The sequence below is a fragment of the Pelophylax lessonae genome (assembly GCF_965119305.1).
Source record: "Pelophylax lessonae genome assembly, chromosome: 10".
In the NCBI taxonomy this organism is placed as follows: Eukaryota; Metazoa; Chordata; class Amphibia; order Anura; family Ranidae; genus Pelophylax; species Pelophylax lessonae.
Genome location: NC_138777.1, coordinates 226,180,346 through 226,199,711, shown reverse-complemented (window position 1 = coordinate 226,199,711; position 19,366 = coordinate 226,180,346). Strand labels below are relative to the sequence as shown.

The window sequence follows — 19,366 nt, the reverse complement described above, 5'->3', positions numbered from 1 at the left end:
CTCTGCCTGCTATGACTTTCCCATGCTCACCTTATGCCAATGGGTGTCAACTTTATTGAAACTTGGGCCCAGTAATATCTTTCAAAACCTTTCATGTGCCAACAGTAAAAAAAAAAAAAAAAAAAAAAAAAAAAATATATATATATATATATATATATATATATATATATATATATATATATATATATATATTATATTTACACAATAAAAGTATGGGAATGCAAAATATATATTGAAATGCTGAAAGGATTTGGATGGGGTTGTGTAACACTGTGGTGGCTGGGGGGGGGGGGTACTGGAAGCGGTTAGGACACTCTTCAGCAGACCTTGGTGGCTCCTGGAGTGGGCTGGGGCAACTGTGGGAAATGGGGTCTCTGAAAGGGGCTGAGTGCCACTGTGGGAGTTTGAAGGGCACTCTGGGAGATTGTGGGGCACATAGGGGGCCTGGGGCACTGATAGAGGTTGAGAGGCACTGCAGGCCACTATGGAAGGTTGGGGACACTATTGGAGCTGGGAGGCACTGTGGGAGGTTAGGGGATATGCAGCTGACTGGAAGCCCAGGAAGAGGGTGGCCGAGGCCTGGAGCTTGAGCACTACTGTTTTAGGTCAACTTAGTTCTCTTCTCTCCAATGATACTTCATCTTACACAATTCTCCTTCACGTAATGAAACCAATGGTGTCTAAACCTGATGAATTCTCTCTAGAAATACATGGAGAATCTAGAAAGTGTTTGGTGGCACCATTATTTAGCGTATAGCAGAGCAAAAAATGTTCCCCATAGGTGGATCTACAATTACATCAAATCTTACCCATGTAGGATTTCCAAACATTTTAGAAAACCCACGGGTAATCAGTGGGTACCCTTCAGATTCTCTAAAAAAAAAAAAAAAAACATAGGGTAATAGTTAGAAAGCAATAAATGTGACTTTCACCAAACATTTATTGGTGGTAAATTGAGCACTAAAACACGTGGATGTTGACGAGTTACCTGTGGTGAATGTTTGGTGAATGTCAGATTCACTGCTTTATAAATATGTCCATAGTGTTTATTACTGTTTCTTTTCACACCATCCAGGTTTCTGCTAACGATCCAGACCATAATGAACTAGGAGGTTTAAAGTATTCCCTGCATGGCAGTGGTGCTGAAACTGTCTTTACCATAACTGAAAAGACGGGACAGATATTTTCCCTGCAGACCCTGGACCGTGAAGAACATGCAGTGTGGAGATTTGTGGTGTTGGCCACTGATGACGATGGTGATGGTCTTACAGGATTTACTGATGTAATCATCTACGTACAGGATATTAATGACAATGCCCCACAGTTCCTCTGCACATTTAACATTTGTAACGCCAGCGTGGTTGAACATTCACCACCAAGCACTTCAGTCATGGAGATGGCAGCCATAGATCTTGATGATAAAAATGAAGGACAAAATGCCATTTTGACTTACTCGATAGTAACCAGTCCTTTGGATTTGTCAAGCCAAAAGATGTTTACAATAAATAATGAGACTGGTACCATTTATACAGCTGTTGGAGACATTGATAGAGAAAAGAATGATACCTATTTGATTTTGGTAGAAGTTAAAGATGGTGGTGGACTGTCGACCACGGGTACGGCAACAGTTACAGTGGTAGATATTAATGATCATGCCCCAAGATTTACTCAAGATGTTTGGAATGCAGTCGTTCCAGAAACCAGTGAAGTCAACTTTAAGGTCCTTCAAGTCTCTGCGGTCGATGAAGATGTTGGAGAAAATGCTTTACTGACCTTCAGCATCATCGAGGGGGATCCAGATCAAAAATTCTCCATTGAAAATGGAAGGAAGAACCACCTGGCCGAAATAAAATTGAAAAAGAAACTGGACTACGAAAACCCTCATGAGCGTTGGTTTAATCTCACCATCAAAGTAGAAGACTTAGAGTTCTCTACTACTTCTCATTGCCTGATAGAATTACAAGATTATAATGACCATCCTCCTATTTTTAATCCATCACTGATTCATGTGGCACCTTTTTTTGAAAATATAACTGTAGGAAGTATTATAACACGAGTGACAGCTACAGATGCAGATTCAAGCGAAAATGGACAGATATCTTACAGTATTCAAGCAGACTCGGATGTTCTTGATGAATTTTACGTTGACCAAAACGGTTCCTTGATAGTGGCTAAATCACTGGACCGGGAAACCATGTCGCAGTATGCTCTAGTTATTCTGGCCATCGATAATGGTTCTCCGGCACAAACGGGCACAGCAACAGTATATCTCACTCTTCTAGATGTCAATGACAATGGTCCAAGGTTCAACGGCTTGTATATGCCTGTAGTTTGGGAAAATGCAGCTTGGCCACAGACTTTACGTATGAACGAAAGCTCTTATTTGTTGTATGTCGTAGATGCAGACTCTCCAGGAAATGGGCCACCTTTTCGGTTTTCTCTTCCAAGTGACTTCCAGAATTCTTTCGACTTCCTACTTGTTGACCATGGAAATAACACAGCCTCGGTCCAAACTCAGAGAATCTTTGATCGGGAAAAAGAGAAAGAGTTTCATCTTCCTGTAATTGTAACCGATAGTGGGAACCCACCAATGAGCGCCACAAATACGCTGACGATAACCATTGGAGATGAAAATGATAATGGACACAAAGAAGGCCACAAGGAAGTCTACGTCTATATTCATGGAGGTAAGAGACTATCAACAGCATCCTAGGAATGTTTAGTTATTTGACTATGACTTTAAGGAGAGATCCACTAATATGTGCCATTTGTGCTCAACATGATCCATGTAAAATTTACGAAAACTTTCATTCTTTTTGATGAGCAATGCTGTCAGTCACCTTGATGCTGTATTGATAATGGGCTAAAACACATACATTTAAATAGTGTTAGCAAAAATTTGATTTTTCCTCTGCAAGTGGTTATATTTTGGGATTTTAGGAACTTCGAATTTAGTTAAAATGTAGCCACATTTACTGAAGATTTTTACCTTCTACTGTTCTGAAGATACTAATGTAAAATCCTGCCTGTCCAGTGAGATTGCCTTGGTGCCAAAAAAAAAAGGGCACTCCAACTGAACATTGGAATGGCAGTTGGCAGACCCTATCCATGAATTTAGGGTTGGTCAAGCCCATAGGTGTGCACAGCCTATTGCATTAGGATGTGCACCCAAAAGCTCAAACATACTTGTGAGTGTGTATGTACACTATATCACCAAAAGTATTGGGACGCCTGCCTTTACATTCACATGAACTTTAATGGCATCCCAGTCTTAGTCTGTAGGGTTCAATATTGAGTTAACCCATCCTTTGCAGCTATAACAGCTTCAACTCTTCTGGGAAGGCTGTCCACAAGGTTTAGGAGTGTGTCTATGGGAATGTTTTTTATCATTCTTCCAAAAGTGCATTTGTGAGGTCAGGCACTGATATTGGAGTAGAAGGCCTGGCTTGCAGTCTCCGCTCGAATTCATCCCAAAGGGGTTCTATCGGGTTGAGGTCAGGACTCAGTGCAGGCCAGTCAAGTTCTTCCACCTGAAAGTCGCTGAACAATGTCTTTATGGACCTTGCTTTGTGCACTGGTGCACAGTCATGTTGGAACAGGAAGGGGTCATCCCCAAACTGTTCCCACAAAGTTGGGAGCATTAAATTGTCCAAAATGCCATAGTATGCTGACGCCTTAAGTGTTCCCTTCACTGAAATTAAGGGGCCAAGCCCAACTCCTGAAAAACAACCACACACCATAATCCCCCCCTCCACCAAATGATTTGGACCAGTGCACAAAGCAAGGTCCATAAAGACATGGATGAGCAAGATTGATTGGGGTGGAGGAACTTGACTGGCCTGTCCTTAACACATTTGGGATGAATTAGAGCGGAGACTACGAGCCAGTCCTTCTTGTCCAAAATCAGTGCCTGACCTCACAAATCTGCTTCTGGAAGAATGGTCAAACATTCCCATAGACACACTCCTAAACCTTGTGAACAGCCTTCCCAGAAGAGTTGAAGCTGTTATAGCTGCAAAGGGTAGGCCAACTCAATATTGAACCCTACAGACTAAGACAGGTAGTTGGCAGAGCAGCGACTAATAATTTAAAGCCAAACCTTTTATTTTAGCTCCCCTTGGGGAGACTTTACTTCACTTAAATTTTACTTTTTTTTATCATTTTATTTTTTTTTTTTTACAATGTCACTGACTATGACTCTGTCCATGCAGAACAGGAAGGAGCTCGTAAATTACATATTTACTGTTCCCTTCCTGGTTCTCTATTGTGACACATCCCCTGCAGCAGCCGGCAGGAGAGGGGAGGGAGCACAGTGGGAGGGGGGAACCAGGGGAGCACACAGGGGCCCAGAGACAGCAGAACACAAGTGAACTGGATAGGAGGAGCGTTGGGGGGGGGGGGCAACATACAGAGGAACCAATCTCCTCCATTTTCCTCCTGCAGCTACAGGAGGAAAAAGGAGGACAGTGATTTCTCTACATGCTGCCCCCACCGCCCCTCCTATCCAGGTGTACAGGGGAGCCGCACAGGCCCTCTGGAGCATGGGGCCCGGTTGCAATTGCAACCCTTGCAACCCCTGTAGTTACGTCCCTGGTCACACCCCTCTGCACAAGAGACTACAGGAGGAAAAAGGAGGACAGGGATTTCGCTACATGCTGCCCCCACCGCCCCTCCTATCCAGGTGTACAGGGGAGCCGCACAGGCCCTCTAGAGCATGGGGCCTGGTTGCAATTGCAACCCTTGCAACCCCTGTAGTTACGTCCCTGGTCACACCCCTCTGCACAAGAGACTTGTAGAGGAAGAGAGGGGTGTGTCTGACCAGGTCTGCTACTGAGTGCTGATTACCAAGAGCACAAGGTCAAACTTGGCTGCCCACTCAGTCATATTCAGACTCCCCGAACAACTGCTGTAACATGAAAGTTTTAGTAAGATTATTAAAATGGAAGTAATTAGTGCATGTCTATGTAACAGCATCCCTATTTCAGTGACTTTATTTGGGCTTACAAATCACTAAATAGTATGTGTAGCAAAAGTGGAGTTTCCCTTTAACGCAGCCAGTTTGTTTTAAAAACACAGTTATGCTAGAAGAATATTAAAAGATCTGGAAATAAAAGGAGCCTCGGTGTTAATTTCCTATTCCATACACCATCCACCCACCCAGCAATTCAAATGATGTGTTTTTTTTTTCCCCCTTGCCTTTAAATCACATGAAATAATGTCTCGTTCTTCCCGTCGCTCTCCCATTGTTGCTCTGCTTGTCAGTAGAATGCCATTAATCCTACGTTCCGCCTGGATTTTTGTGTCCCAAATGCATTATTTTGCATTTATTGGCATTCAAATGTTGCGGTCACCCTTTCGTTCATTCCTCTAATTTACTGAAAGCATTAATCTTGATGTTTTCGCTCCCTTGGAACGTCAGCCGTGCTCGATGGATCTACTTGCCCTAATGGCAGGAGAGTGGCGTAATGCTATTCAGCTTTGTATTCTACTACAGGCTGATTATACAGAATGCCATGTCGCTGGTGTGACAACGCATTTTGCTTCTAAAATAAAGGTCAGCACACAAACAAGGTGTTTGTCTCAGAATTTCTGCAGGCAAAGCAACAAAAGCTTCAGAAAATAAGTTGAATGAACGCGGCTAGATAGGCGAATGAATTAAAAGAGCCAGTCCACCAAATATCTGGTTTTAGGCGGGTGCTGTGGGGCAGGCGTAGGATGGCAAATGGGCCTTGGTGACAACTAAAGACTGCCCCCTGCGAGTTGGGTAGAGGTATGCTGTAAAATGATGGGGGCCAGGACAAATCACTTGATCAAGCAGCTCTGACTGCTGTTGACCCCTCTTGAATCAGCCACTAGTTTCCTATGAATTCTGTAAACTTCAGAAGTAAGATCTTCAATGTCTATTTACCCATCATAGTAGACTTTCTCAAGCCTTTTACTTCAGACGAACCATTTAAATCAGGGATCTCCAAACTTTTTAAGCAAAAGGCGAGTTTACTGTTCCTCATGAAGGCCAGACTTTGACCATTGGGAGTAAAAAATGTCCCAGCATCAGTGGGAGTTAACAATGTACCAGCATTGGTTTTAGTGGGAGAAATGGTGCCCCATCATTGGTGTAAGTGGGAGGAAGAGTGTCCCATCAATGGTGTTATTGAGAGGAATAGTGCCCAATCAATGGAATCGGTTGGAGGAATAGTACCCTATTGATGGTATCAGGAAGAGGAATAGTGCCCCAACAAAGGCATCAGTTTGAAGAATCGTACCCCATTGATGGTATCAGTCGGAGGAATAGTGCCCCATCAATGGTATTAGTAGAAGGAATAGTACCCCATTGATGATCTCAATGGGAGGAATAGTATCCCCATCAAGGGTGTCATTGGGAGGAATAGTGCCCAATCAGTGGTGTCCTTGAGTGGAATAGTGGTATCAGTTGAAGAAATACTATCCCATCAATGGTCTCAGTGGGAGGAATAGTGCCCCATCGATGGTCTGAGTGAGAGGAATGGTGCCCCATCATTGGTGTAAGTGGGAGGAATAGTTCCCCATCATTGGTTTTAGTTGGAGGAATAGGGCCCCATCATTGGTTTTAGTTGGAGGAATATTGCCCCAACAAAGGCATCAGTTGAATTAATAGTGCCCTATTGATGGTGTCATTGGGAGGAATAGTGCCCCGTCGATTGTATCAGTTGGAGGTATAGAACCCCATCGATGGTGTCAGTGGGAGGAACAGTGCCTCATCATTGGCTGTAGTGGGAGGAATAGTGGCCCATTGTTGGCATTAGTGAGAGAAATAGTGCCCTATTGATGGTGTTATTGGGAGAAATTATGTCCCACCATTGGAATCAGTGGAAGAATTGTGCCCCAAGGGCCATATAAAGGCAATCAAAGGGCTGAATCTAGCCCTACGGCCACAGTTTTGAGACCACTGCTTTAGTTTTCCGATCTCAGGGAAACCCCTGCTAAGATTACAGTGACTGCCAGAATGTCACCCTTACAGTCATCTAGGAAATTCAATGAAGTCATACCACTGTCTTTGAAAAGTGGTATTGACCTGAAACTATGCAGACCCCATCAAATGGGATTTCAATTAGCCACTGCTCAACCTAGCAACCACTGGTTTTGGAATGGCCGCACCATACAGTCTTTTTCTGAATCTGCAGTACATTAAAGAGAAGAAGGCATATGTCCATAAAGTCTTTTTGGATACATTGCAAAAGTTATCACAGCTGTATATTATTATAGGTGTGCACTAAAACAGTGCACCAAAACAACTGTTTAGGTTGGAAGTAAACTACCTGGTGGCCTTCTTCACATGCTTTGGAAATGCCTGAAGCTAGTATTGAACTGGAACCCATTCACAGCACACTCAATGCAGTGTTCCAAATTTACATCTCTAGGGGGCCTTCTTACTTGCATCTTAGGTTGGGTTGATTATCTTTTATATAAGTCTTACATCCAGGATACAGTCTTGAGAGTCTCTTTTTAGGCACTACATTGGTAGTGTGAGGGCAACAAAAAATAATAGCAACCTCTGGACAGAAAAACATATATATGCGGGAGGCACCGCAACTTTGGATAGCGGGCAGGGGCTGCTGGAGTTAACGTTCCATAACAGCTGATAACCGGTTGCTAGGACTGCATCCTAGCAACAATTACCTGCTGATTAACTTGAACTTGAAGGCAACTCTGGCCGCTCCCGCTCCCACCTTCCACCAAAAGCTGCTATGCCTATCATTGTCCACTCTGTGCACCCAAGTAAGATAGGAAAGCTAGGGGGCAAAGCTGTGGGGGTTTGTAATGTGAAGGGGGGAGGCAAAGCTGCGGGGGTCTGTAGTGTGAATCCAAGTCGGGGTTGAGTCCAAAAATGGGTAGTCATCCAAGCTGGGGTTGAGTTCAGAAGCGGGTAGTCATCCAAGCCGGGGTTGAGTCCAGTGGCGGGTAGTCCCACAAGCCGGGGACACCGTTGTGGGGGGATGTGAAGGAGGGGGGGACAGATGAAACCGATGTAAGAACTGGATTGTGATAAAAGGGGGGGACTGTAATGTAAGTCCTGAGTCATCGCACACGCATATGATTTGGACCTCCAAAGAACAAAATTTTACTGTTCAAACCTTCGTGAATTTTAATTCAATGCCCCTGCTCTAAAGTAAAAAGGTTGAGAAAGGTGTTTTAGGGGATTTCTTATGTCCTCTATCCAATGCTAGACAATACAGCTAAGTTGGTGACCTGACTGTTTTCTATTGCTGATAAGCAATACAGCTGGGTCACCTCCCCGCCCCCAGCCTGTGGTTGGACAGTGCAGAAGCAGCACCCCCTGAGCTCTTCCCTCTGCTCACTCTGCTCTTTCTCCCTGTCAAAAGGCTCCATGTAGACAGGTGTACATTCAGAACAATCCTATTGGCTACCATTGTTGCCTTTCCCTCTGCCAGTCTGAGTACTACTGTAGTAGGGAGCCTGATCTCAATGCATATTTAGTTATTTATACCGACTACATGTGAAAATACTTTATTTTAATGGATACATAATTATTACGCCACTAATTGGCGTTTATTCTTATATCTGCCTGCCTTGAGCTGTAAGTAGGTTAATGAGATGGTAAATGAATAAGCTAATATGTATCAGATCACTAGACATTTCCAGTGCCCTCCGAGGGCCGTAGATAGCTGGTGGCAGATTTAGCCGTAAGTGAGTTACAGACATTCATAGGAATTAATTAATATGTAACGAGGGTCGAGCGTTGTCACAATTCGCGTTTTGCTGCGTTCACATGGTTGGCCACATTGGAAGTGAACTATCATTATAAATCATCTCAGATGGTGTTCCAGTTTGCCTGCTTAGAACGCATTAGAACAATTTGGATTGGCTGAATCACTGAGCCTGCCGCAGTCACATCAAAGACGTGCCATTATTTAGTTAAGTAAAAAAAAAAGCACAATAGTTACAGCGTAGCTAAATCCAAGAACAGAAATGTAATATATTGTAGCATACCAGTCCTAAGATCTGGTGGTTGTATTCATTTTTTTGTTTTTCAGGGTTTTCTTCTTTTTTTTTTATTATTACATGGTGAACCTGCCAGAAACACACTTCCTGTGCTAGGGTGACAACATTCTCTCATCATATTGTATCTACAGAGGAGCAGAGTTGTCATCCTAAAACAAAAAGTGTGTTTGGACCACAGATCTCTTTAGGGCAGGGGTGTCCAAACTATGGCCCTCCAACTGTTCAGGAGCTACAATTCCCATAATGCCTAGTTATGTCTATGAATGTCAGAGATTTAAAATGCCTCATGGGAAGTGTAGTTCCACGAAAGCTGGAGGGCCGTAGTTTGGACACCCCTGCTTTAGGGTCTCCTCATTTTCATAACACAGGAGGAGGGAGTGCGTTCCAGGTCAGAGCCCGTAAGGAGCAGAGTTGTCACCCAAAGACATTCAGTATTCCAGAACTACAGAACAATGCCCAATCTTCTCATCTTTATAACATCCCTAGAGGTGTTCTCTAGTTCACAGAGAGGAGTGAGAACAATGTAACTGATAAGCATGTAGCATGGGCAGAGAGCACAGGAAGCTATCCGCTCACAAGCAGGGGCTGACTGGCAACTTTTGGCCCAGGGGGCAAGTACAAACCAGATGTCCATGGTGCAGAAAACTGGGCCCCCCCCCCCTCCCACTCTACCTCTTCCCAGCCTCCTCCTGACCCCCATTCCAGGATGAAGCTCCGCTCCAAGTACTTTCTACTCACCGTCTAAATCGGGGTTCCCAACCTGGCCAGCAGGGGGCGGTTGAGGGAAGCTGGGACAGCTCGGTTTGGGCTGGCTGGAGAACAAGAGTCTTCAGTGGGACATGGAACCGGGCCTCTGCTCAGACACAGTTTACACCATCTATGCTGGGGGGAGGCCTACGCTCTGTCCATGTCTTCAACCCGCACTCAGTAGGTCAACGGCAGGGACTTTTTACTTCTCTTCACCAGAAATCCCTTAAGGCATGTCTGTGGCAGAAGCGGTGCAGTCTTTTTACAGGGCATCAGAGCTGCCCAGGGGGGCATTTGCCCCCCCGCCCCCTGGCCCAGTCCTCCCCTGACTAAGGCTTGCGTGCTGAGCAAAACACTTCAGGGCCTGGCTTGCATCGAGCTAGGCTGAAGGCTGCTATCACTTGTATGACTGTTGGGTTTGCTGGGTGTGTGGATATCAGATTTTTCTCTCCCTTGGCCAAGAATGTGGAACAGATCAAAGTAAGGAAGTGGAATTGTTCTATCTAGCAGGTGAAAACCAAATATGACCAGTTTCCATAAGGGGTAGGGCCATTTTTTTGCGCACTCATGGCATTGTGTATTTGAGGATAGCCTGGTAAAGTTGGAGTGCTCACCTAGGAAAGGGTGCAGCATAAGAGAGGTCTTCAATCTAAAAGAGGTAAATGGGAACACTGAGGACGTTTCACCCCAACCACAGGGCTTAGTCATGGAGGTCCTCCATGACTAAGGCTTGCATGCTGAGCAAAACACTTCAGGGCATGGCTTGCACAGAGCTAGGCCAAGGCTTCTATCACTTGTATGACCGTTGGGTTTGCTTGGTGTGTGGCGATCGGGACTTTTCTCTCCCTTGTCCAAGAATGTGGACCAGATTAAAGTAAGGAAGTGGAATTGTTTCATCTAGCAGGTGACAACCAAATATGACCAGCTTCCATAAGGGGTAGGTTCATTTTTATTGCGCACTTGTGGCATTGTGTATTTGAGAATAGCCTGTTAAAGTGGGAGTACTCACCTAGGAAAGGGTGCAGCATAAGAGAAGTCTTCAATCTAAAGGTCAATGGGAACACTGAGGATGACAGGAGCAGATCACCTGCAGAGTACATTGGGCACATTATCCACCTATCGGGGACCCTGTAGGTGAAGTTTAAATTTTAAAGTCCATTTCCATTTTTTTTTTTAAGTTTGGGGCGAATAAGGTTTGGAAATAATTTTTTTTGCTTTTGTCTGGGTCTCCTTTGGGGACAATTCATCATACTTTTTATTTGCAAAGAATAAAAAAAATGTTTTATTTAGAGCGGTGTCCCCATTTTGGAAATTTCCCCTCACTTCCTTTCGCTCTGACCTCTGTAACCCAGACAGGAAGTGGGGGGAAGTTTGATGGCAGGTTGGCTTGAAAGCAGTACTATGAAACACACAGGGATGCTCTCGGCCACAGAGTCGCTTCAGAGGGCCACACCCGACTCCTGGGCCCGTCAGTCTCATAGTCTTGATTTAGGAGGCTTTCCAAAGCCCAGGGGTTGGTATTTATGGCGGTAATTATTCCAGGCTGTCTGCCGGCAGAGATGATTGAAAATAACCAGGTTGTGTATTTCTTGTCTCCTGTGTACAGCGGCCCGTTCCCTGGTCGAGGTTGGCAAGGTCTTCGCTCCAGATGAAGATGATTGGGACAATAAAACCTTCACGACAGTCTCGGAAATGCCTCCGTAAGCTCCATGCTGTAACTCAACGCTTGCTGACAAGTCAGGCGATGAGACTATTTCATTACACGTCGTCGCCACCCTGATTGGCTTTTGGGGACATGTCAGCGTTTGAAACAATGCTATATAATTCACCAAGCGGCTGGGAAGGAGTCACTAAAGATTAATTAGGTTTTGACTTTTATGGAGGTTTCATATTTGTAGCCGAGATAATGAAAAGCGGATTAGACTGAACGCAGTCTCAACTATGCAGTCGCTCAGGAGCGCTCTGAAGCAAAACTCCGACTGTCTGAGACAGGAAAGTGATAGACCGTTATGAACTAAAGGTTTCAGGCAAGGGACACAACCGTGCCATACTCCGAGATATATTGCCATACGCCGAGATATATTGCCATACTCTGAGATATATTGCCATACTCCGAGATATATTGACGTCACTTCACATAGGAGAAAACAGGCCATCAATTGGGGCCATCTAGACCAGGGATCTCCTAACTTTCTAAACAAAGGCCAGTTTACTATCCTTCAGACTTTAGAGGGGCTGGACTGTGGCCAGTGGAAGTAGAAAATGTCCTGGCGTCATTAACAATACCCCATCATTGGTGTCAGTGGGAGGAATAGTTCCCCATCATTGGTGTCATTTGGAGGAATAGTGCCCCATCCTTGGTGTCAGTGGGAGGAATAGTGCCCCATAATTGGTGTCAGTGGGGGGAATAGTGCCCCATCCTTGGGATCAGTGGGAGGAATAGTGCCCCATTATTGGTGTCAGTGGGAGGAATAGTGCCTCATCATTGGTGTTAGTGGGAGGAATAGTGCCCCATCATTGGTGTCAGTGGGAGGAATAGTGCCCTATTATTGGTATCAGTGGAAGGTATAGTACCCTATTATTGGTTTCAGTGGGAGGAATAGTACCCCATAATTGGTGTCAGTGGGAGGAATAGTGCCCTATTATTGGTGTCAGTGGGAGGAATAGTGCCCCATCCTTGGTGTCAGTGGGAGGAATAGTGTCCCATCATTGGTGTCAGTGGAAGGAATTGCATACCTCCGAACTTTTTCAGATAGGAACAAGGGACACCTTTTAGTAAAAAGTTAACCTCACAAGAGCTTTTTTTACAACTACTATTCCTTTATATTGGCTTTTGACATTTACAAATGCAGTAATTTAGAAGTTGGATAAAAGGTTTAGCACTGGGAAACTGTTGTTGAAAGATAAATAGTACATTTTATATCTAACTATATAGATCAGACCAAAATGAGGAGGAAAGAGGGACAGAGTGACATTGTTTCAAATCAGGGACAGTTGGGAGCTATGGAATTGGCATCAGTAGGAGGAATAGTGCCTCATCATTGGTATCAGTGGAAGAAGAGTGTCCTATTATTGGTGTCAGTGGGAGGAATAGTGCCTCATCATAGGTGTTAGTGGGAAGAAGAGTGTCCCGTTATTGGTGTCAGTGGGAGGAATAGTGTCTAGTCTTTTGTCCTTTGATTTTTTTGGGCAGAGCTCCCAGAGTTCAGCTCTACTCTAAATGCCCAGTTGAGAGGCTCAGAAAATGGAGGGAGTGTGGCCAACCTTGGGTTTCACAGGAAAGGTCAAGAGTCAAGAGTCAAGATTTGCCTATAACTTCAGCTTCATGTGAAAGCTTGCTAATTTGTTCAATGCTGAGCCATAATTACTAGATGGATTCAATAGATGGTCAAACAGGAGACATCCTGTACCTGGCCTCAGCTACACTAAACCAAAATGCCTGGTTAAGAAATGGTAGTCAACCTTTGACCAACAGCCAGAGATAGGCATCTCTTTAAATAATATATAGAGCCCAAACTTTTTTTTTGTATTGAGTATAGAATGAGTAGAACCTATGTCAGTAGTCTTTCACTGTGCCCCATTGAGTAGGCATTACTCCGCTTTCTATCTTGGAGATGCAACAAGAAGTGATGGGAAATATCTCCATAGTGAACAGGTAGTTGTCATCGGAAAAAGTTCCCCCTTCGAAAGATTTCCCTGTTTTGTCAACTGTAAAGATTTGGACAAATAGGTTGTATCCTCCTAGTGGGGACAGGGACAACAATAAAAGCCTACAGAAGATCGAAACCTTCCGTCCATCCAAAACTAAAAAGGTTTCAGCTGTAGATATATTTTAAAATAAGACTATGCAGGGCTTTTTTTTCTCATAGAATAGGTGCAGGAACTCCCCCCTTCTGAGTCACCCATCGTTTCTGCTCCCTACCCACTCTGAGCACTGTCCCTTGGTTCCACCTCCTACCTACCTCCCAGTACTGCCCCTTTTAGATAATACAGAACCAAGTATAATTTTGTGCTACTAGGTGATTTGCACAGAATTTAATGATAACAAGAAAGACAGTAAAATAGATCCCCTCCAGTAAGCAACAATAGACCCCATCCCAGCAACAATAGACCCCCAGCAACAATAGACCACTCCCCAGCAACAATAGATTCCCCAAATAGCAATGGACTTCCCCACCAACAACAATGGATCCCTTGCAACAAAATGCCACCCTGGCAACAATAGACCCCCAGCAGAACCAACAGATCTCAGAAACAATAGACCTCCTTCTTAGCAGTAGATCCCCCCTAGCAACAATTGACCCCTCCTTAGCAACAATTGACCCACTCATCAGCAATAATTAACCTACCCGGCAACAATATACCTCAATGCAAAAATAGATCTCCCAGCATCCAGTATCAATAGACCCTCCAGCACACCCAAGCACTCATTGCCATTACATACATTAATTGCTGGAGGTGCCGGAACTGCGTTCCCCCACGTTCCCGCTGAAAAAAAGCCCCGAGACTGTGTATTCTTACATCTTTGTGCATTCCTCTGATGTGTCCTTATTTATTTAGGCACTTCCTCCTGGACCCAACCACCGGGACACTGACCATGTTGGAGAACACTGGCCAAGGAGCATATAACCTGGAAGTAAAGGTGTCTGATGGAGTTTGGCCAGATGTCACGGCCACCGTGAGAATTCACGTGAAGGAGATCAAAAGTGACGCCATCTTCAACTCCGCTTCCCTGTTATTAACAAGTATGTCATAACTGCAATGGGGCATCTACCACTTCTCCACCTCAATGCAGCCTTCTTCATACCCAGTTGAAGTCATTAAAACGTGGTTTTAGTTTGGATGGAGTGGGGAAAGGTTGGAAACACTGTCAGGTTTCTATTGCCTGTTTTACCCCTCCTGTTTGTTTGAATAACCATGACCAAAAGTAATGGGAAGTCCTAGATGTTTTTACAATTGCCTCCAGTACATGCAATATCTTAACCACTTAAGCCCCGGAAGATTTTACCCCCTTCCTGACCAGGGGGTTTTTTGCGATTTTTTTTACTGCGTGAATTTAACGGACAATTGCGCGGTCGTGCGACGCTGTACCTAAACCAATTTGACGTCCTTTTTTTCCCACAAACAGAGCTTTCTTTTGGTGGTATTTGATCACCTGTGTGATTTTTTGATCATGCGCTATAAACAAAAAAAGAGCGTAAATTTAGCAAAAATTACAATATTTTTCAAATTTTTTTATATGAAATTCCCCCCCAAAAAAATGTAAAAATCAAAATTTTTTAACATTTTCGACCAATTTGTTTTATGCTACATATGTATGGTAGAAAAATCCAAAAAAAGGGTATTTTGATTGGTTTGCGAAAAAGTTAATTGCGTTTACTAACTAAGGGAAAGATTTTTGTCATTTTTGGTGTTTTTTCTTTTAACGAGTAATGGCCGCGATCTGCGATTTGTTTTTGCAGGACTGCGACATTGCGGCGGACAGATCAGACCCTTGACTGATATTTTTGACACTTTTGGGGTTACCAGTGACATTACTACAGTAATCAGTGCTATACATATGCATTGTTACTGTAAAATGACACTGGCAGGGAAGGGGTTAACTGTATTGGAGAGGGAGGGGGTTAAGTATGTCCTTAGGGGCGTGTTTCTAACTGTGATGGGACATGGCTACTAGTGTAAAAACAGAGATCAATGGTTCTACATAGTAGAACCGTCTGATCTCCATTTTTACACAGGGGAGAATGACAGGCGGCTTGTTTACATTAGCCGCCTGCCTTTCTCCCTTCCCGGCGAACGATCGCGAGTGACCGGCGGACATCGGGTCCGCCGGTCACACGCACTGACTTGTTAGGGAACGAGCTATTGGCTCACAAGCCAGTGACAGGCTAGTGACGTACCGGTACGTCACTTTGCCTGGCCGGGGGTGACCGCCGAAGTATATGTACTTGCGGCGGTCGGCAACCGGTTAAACTAGGAACACCTGTTTCTGATACGGGTTTCAAAGGTGGGAATTCCTCTCACTTTGGGGAGCGTTTTACGTGATTCCTGTTGCATATCGAAGACAGGGAGTGTGGTCAAATCTACCTGGAGAGGAAGCCAATTGCAATGAAAATGACAGAGATTCTGACACACTGCCCTGGCTAGAGTCCTATTTTAATTCAGTTATATATGATGTGATGGTGCCAGGCTCTGCCACTGTGCAAATGTAGGAGAAAATTACACAGGGTTAAGGCTTAATGTGAGGTTCCAGACTCTCATTTCTGAGCAGAGAAAGCTGTATTTTTGGTTTTCTGTGGATTCTGTAAACCTGGATTGGAGCCTTGAGCTTGAAGGTTCCAAAGGGTTTTGGGTGGGACAGAACCTTCAGGCTGGGTTCACACACTGGTGCGAATTGGATGCAGGTTTCCTCCCATCCAATTCGCATGTCAGGAGCCTGTGACCGGCTCTCAATGGATAGCTGCAGAGCGTTTTGCAGGAAAATCTGGTCTGTTTCAGGTCTGAATTCAGCCAAAAATTCGGACTGAATTCGGACCTGAAACAAGGAGCGGGATGCACCGGACCTCCTGCTGCGAGCTGCTCCACAATTCAATGAGAACCCAGCCTAAATCTTGTGTCTGGAGTTTACTGGATGCCTGCAGCCTGTTTGAGTATTCAGGAGTGAAGGGTCATTATATACTCAAGCCTAAGGATAGCTGACAACCAGGGCCCCATGACATCCTCTTATTGGCATGACCATTCTAAGAGTAAACAGCTGCAGACCCATTATGGTTGTTACCTCTCCATTCCCTTGTAAGATCTTTTTAAACATGGATTATTGAACTATGGATATACAGTATATTGTCAACACTGGCAGAGCTTGAGGGCTTCAAAAAAGTGACCCTGCCCATGCTTCAGGGTGCCCGTGCGGCCTCCCTGTCACATTAGGTTTTACACCAAGACAGGCATTTACTGGAACCAATCCCTGTGTTTTCCTCCTGCAGCCACTGAAAGCCTATTTCTCCTCCTCTTCCTCCCGTCAGCTTTCAGCAGCTGCAGGAGAACAATACCGGGGATTGGCTCCAGTATATGCTGCCCCCCACCGCTCCTCCTGTCCAGGTTCCACTTTCTTCTGCTGCCTGGGCCCCCTGTGTACTCCCTAGTTCCCCCAACCCCACAGCATTGTTTGCTTCCCCTCCTCTCCTCTCCTGCCAGCTGCTTCAGGGGGATCATTTCAGAATGGAGAGCGGGAAATGGGCCGGTAAATATGTCATTTACTTGGCATGATGCGTGGTGGAAGCGGTGGGTGATAGTGGAGGAGGGCCCAGGTCAACTTTTTGCATTGGGGCCCACAAGCTTCAAGCCTCTCATTTATGCCTCTGATTGTCACAAAGTTTGATAGACGAGGAGCTTGTCTTGATCTACCATAAAAAACGTAATGTCTGCTGTCTGTTGTACTGCCTCCAGCTCATCTTTTACAAAATAGAACAAAATAAAACAGTGTCCCCAAAAATGAAAGAAATAATCTGACTGGATGCTTTTGGGTCCCTTCCCACTCATATTCTCACGATTAGAAATTCTGTTTTTTCTCCTAGATATCACTGCAGAGGAGTTTATCACAAAGGATGAACATGGATTAAGTAAAGAGGACCGCCTGCGGAGGGTTCTGGCAGAAATAGTACCGTCTCATCTGGATAATGTCCAGTTCTTTGGCCTGTATAATGAGGGGAGAGTAACGGAGCTCAGGATGGTTGTTCGGGACTCTTCTTCTTACCACAAAGCAGACAAGTTGCGAAACATGGTCATCAAACACAAGGAAAAGGTGGGTCTCTTGTGGCTTTGAGCAGTTGATATGTTCTGGCTCACATAGGGTGATCTGCTGGTCTGTTGGAGGGGAAGACCTTTTGGGAAATCGACATGAAGACTTTTTTGTGGTACTGTCCATAGGATGCCACCTAGACTCTATTGTTTTCTATCATATAGACATTAAGTAGAGGTTGAACATGGAACCATGACCTGATCTCTGTTCCATTCATTCAATTAGCATCCATAATATTGTCTTAATGTGTATAGTAATGCCTGTGGAGGAAGAGGAGGGAGACTTTTTCATCCCAACCCAGAGAAGAGATATAATCATGCTCAGGGCTTTTTTTCTCAGAGAATAGGCCCAGGGACTCCCCTCTTCCAGGTCACCCCTTGTCTCCGCCCCCTACCCACCCCTGAGCACTATCCCTTGGTTCCACCCACTATCCACCTCCCAGTACCGCTCCATTTAAAAAAAACAACACCAAGTATCATTTTGTGGAATAGTATTAGTGATTAGTATTAATGTTGTATGAATTTGTACAGATTTTGTTAAGGATAATATAAAAAGAAGTAAAATAGATCCCGTGCAGCAAGCAACAATAGCCCACCAAGCAACAACATAACCCTCCAGCAAAAACTATACCCCCCAGCAACAACATATCTCCCTAGCAACAATAGACCCCCTGCAACAAGAAACCCCTACCGACAACAGATCCACCCCAGGAACAATAGACCCCCACCCAGGGCCGGTGCAAGGATTTTTGACGCCCTAGGCAAAATAAAAATTGCCACCCCCCATATGCTCTGCCACCCCCCATCCCAAGTTGCTGAAGGGGTTAAAACCCCTTCAGTGACTTACCTCAGCGCTGGGTCAGGCTCCGCCTACTCTCCTCCCCCCGACATCAGCTGGCAGGGAAGACTTAATGCCCATGCGTGGGAATGGCCGTGCATGCCCATTAGACCTCCCCATAGGAAAGCATTGTTCAATGTGGCCACGCTGGAGGTCCTCACATAGCATGGCTTGCTATCGCACTCAGGCGGCACAGCATGAGGAGTGTCGCACCGGCCAGCGGCTGGTCCATTACTGATCCTGGGTACAGGATGCTGGCGCCGGGGTGCCCCTTGCTAAGTTGCGCCCTAGGCGGCTGCCTAGGTCGCCTTACAGGTAGCACCGGCCCCGCCCCTACCAGCAACGTAGCCAGTAGTAATAGACCCTCCAGCAGCCAGCAACAATAGACCCCTCCCTGAACAGTAGATTCCCCTCAGCAACATAACCCCCATCAGCGACAATAGACCCCTCCCTCTACAATACATCCCCCAAGCAGCAATACATCCTCCAGCAGCCAGCATCAATGGACCCTCCAGCACACTCCAGCACCCCTTTCCAATAGAAATACTTTCAGTGCTGGAGGTGCTGGAACTGCGTTTCCCCGCATTCCTGCTGAAAAATAAAAGCCCTGTTCATGCTTATGGTGAATATCACAAAAAATAAACTCGCTTGGTCACACTGGAAAAAAATGAATAAATAAAGGCTGCCAGTATAAAGGTAAGATCAGACCACAAGTGAATTAATAATAAGGGGTACAGCGCCAAAAGAAACCAAACATCTGTGTGAAAGCAAGTCCACTCAAGGTCAGTCCATAGATCCCACAGAATTGGATGATTTGCTGAACTAGATAAAAGCCAGAGAATCAGAGAATCCAACACCAAGATCAGGGTCAGAAGGATGCATCACCCCGTGCACAAATAGGATGTCTGTTTACCAGATCATTTGACCATCGGTCAGGAATGGTCAAACAGGCATGTGTCCAGATGGTATCTCAGGATATAAACA

General features: G+C 45.0%; 1 protein-coding gene across 1 annotated transcript in view; it reads left to right on the top strand.

Moving 5' to 3' along the window:
- The window catches only part of LOC309566059 (neural-cadherin-like), a 214,732-nt gene that overhangs the window by 152,667 nt on the left and 42,699 nt on the right, over positions 1-19,366 (top strand). The window contains exons 18-21 of the mRNA XM_082271084.1: positions 1,076-2,687; positions 11,354-11,447; positions 14,308-14,492; positions 17,322-17,548. Of these exons, the coding sequence (XP_082127210.1) occupies positions 1,076-2,687; positions 11,354-11,447; positions 14,308-14,492; positions 17,322-17,548 (2,118 nt within the window). The remainder of the gene's footprint in view (positions 1-1,075; positions 2,688-11,353; positions 11,448-14,307; positions 14,493-17,321; positions 17,549-19,366) is intronic.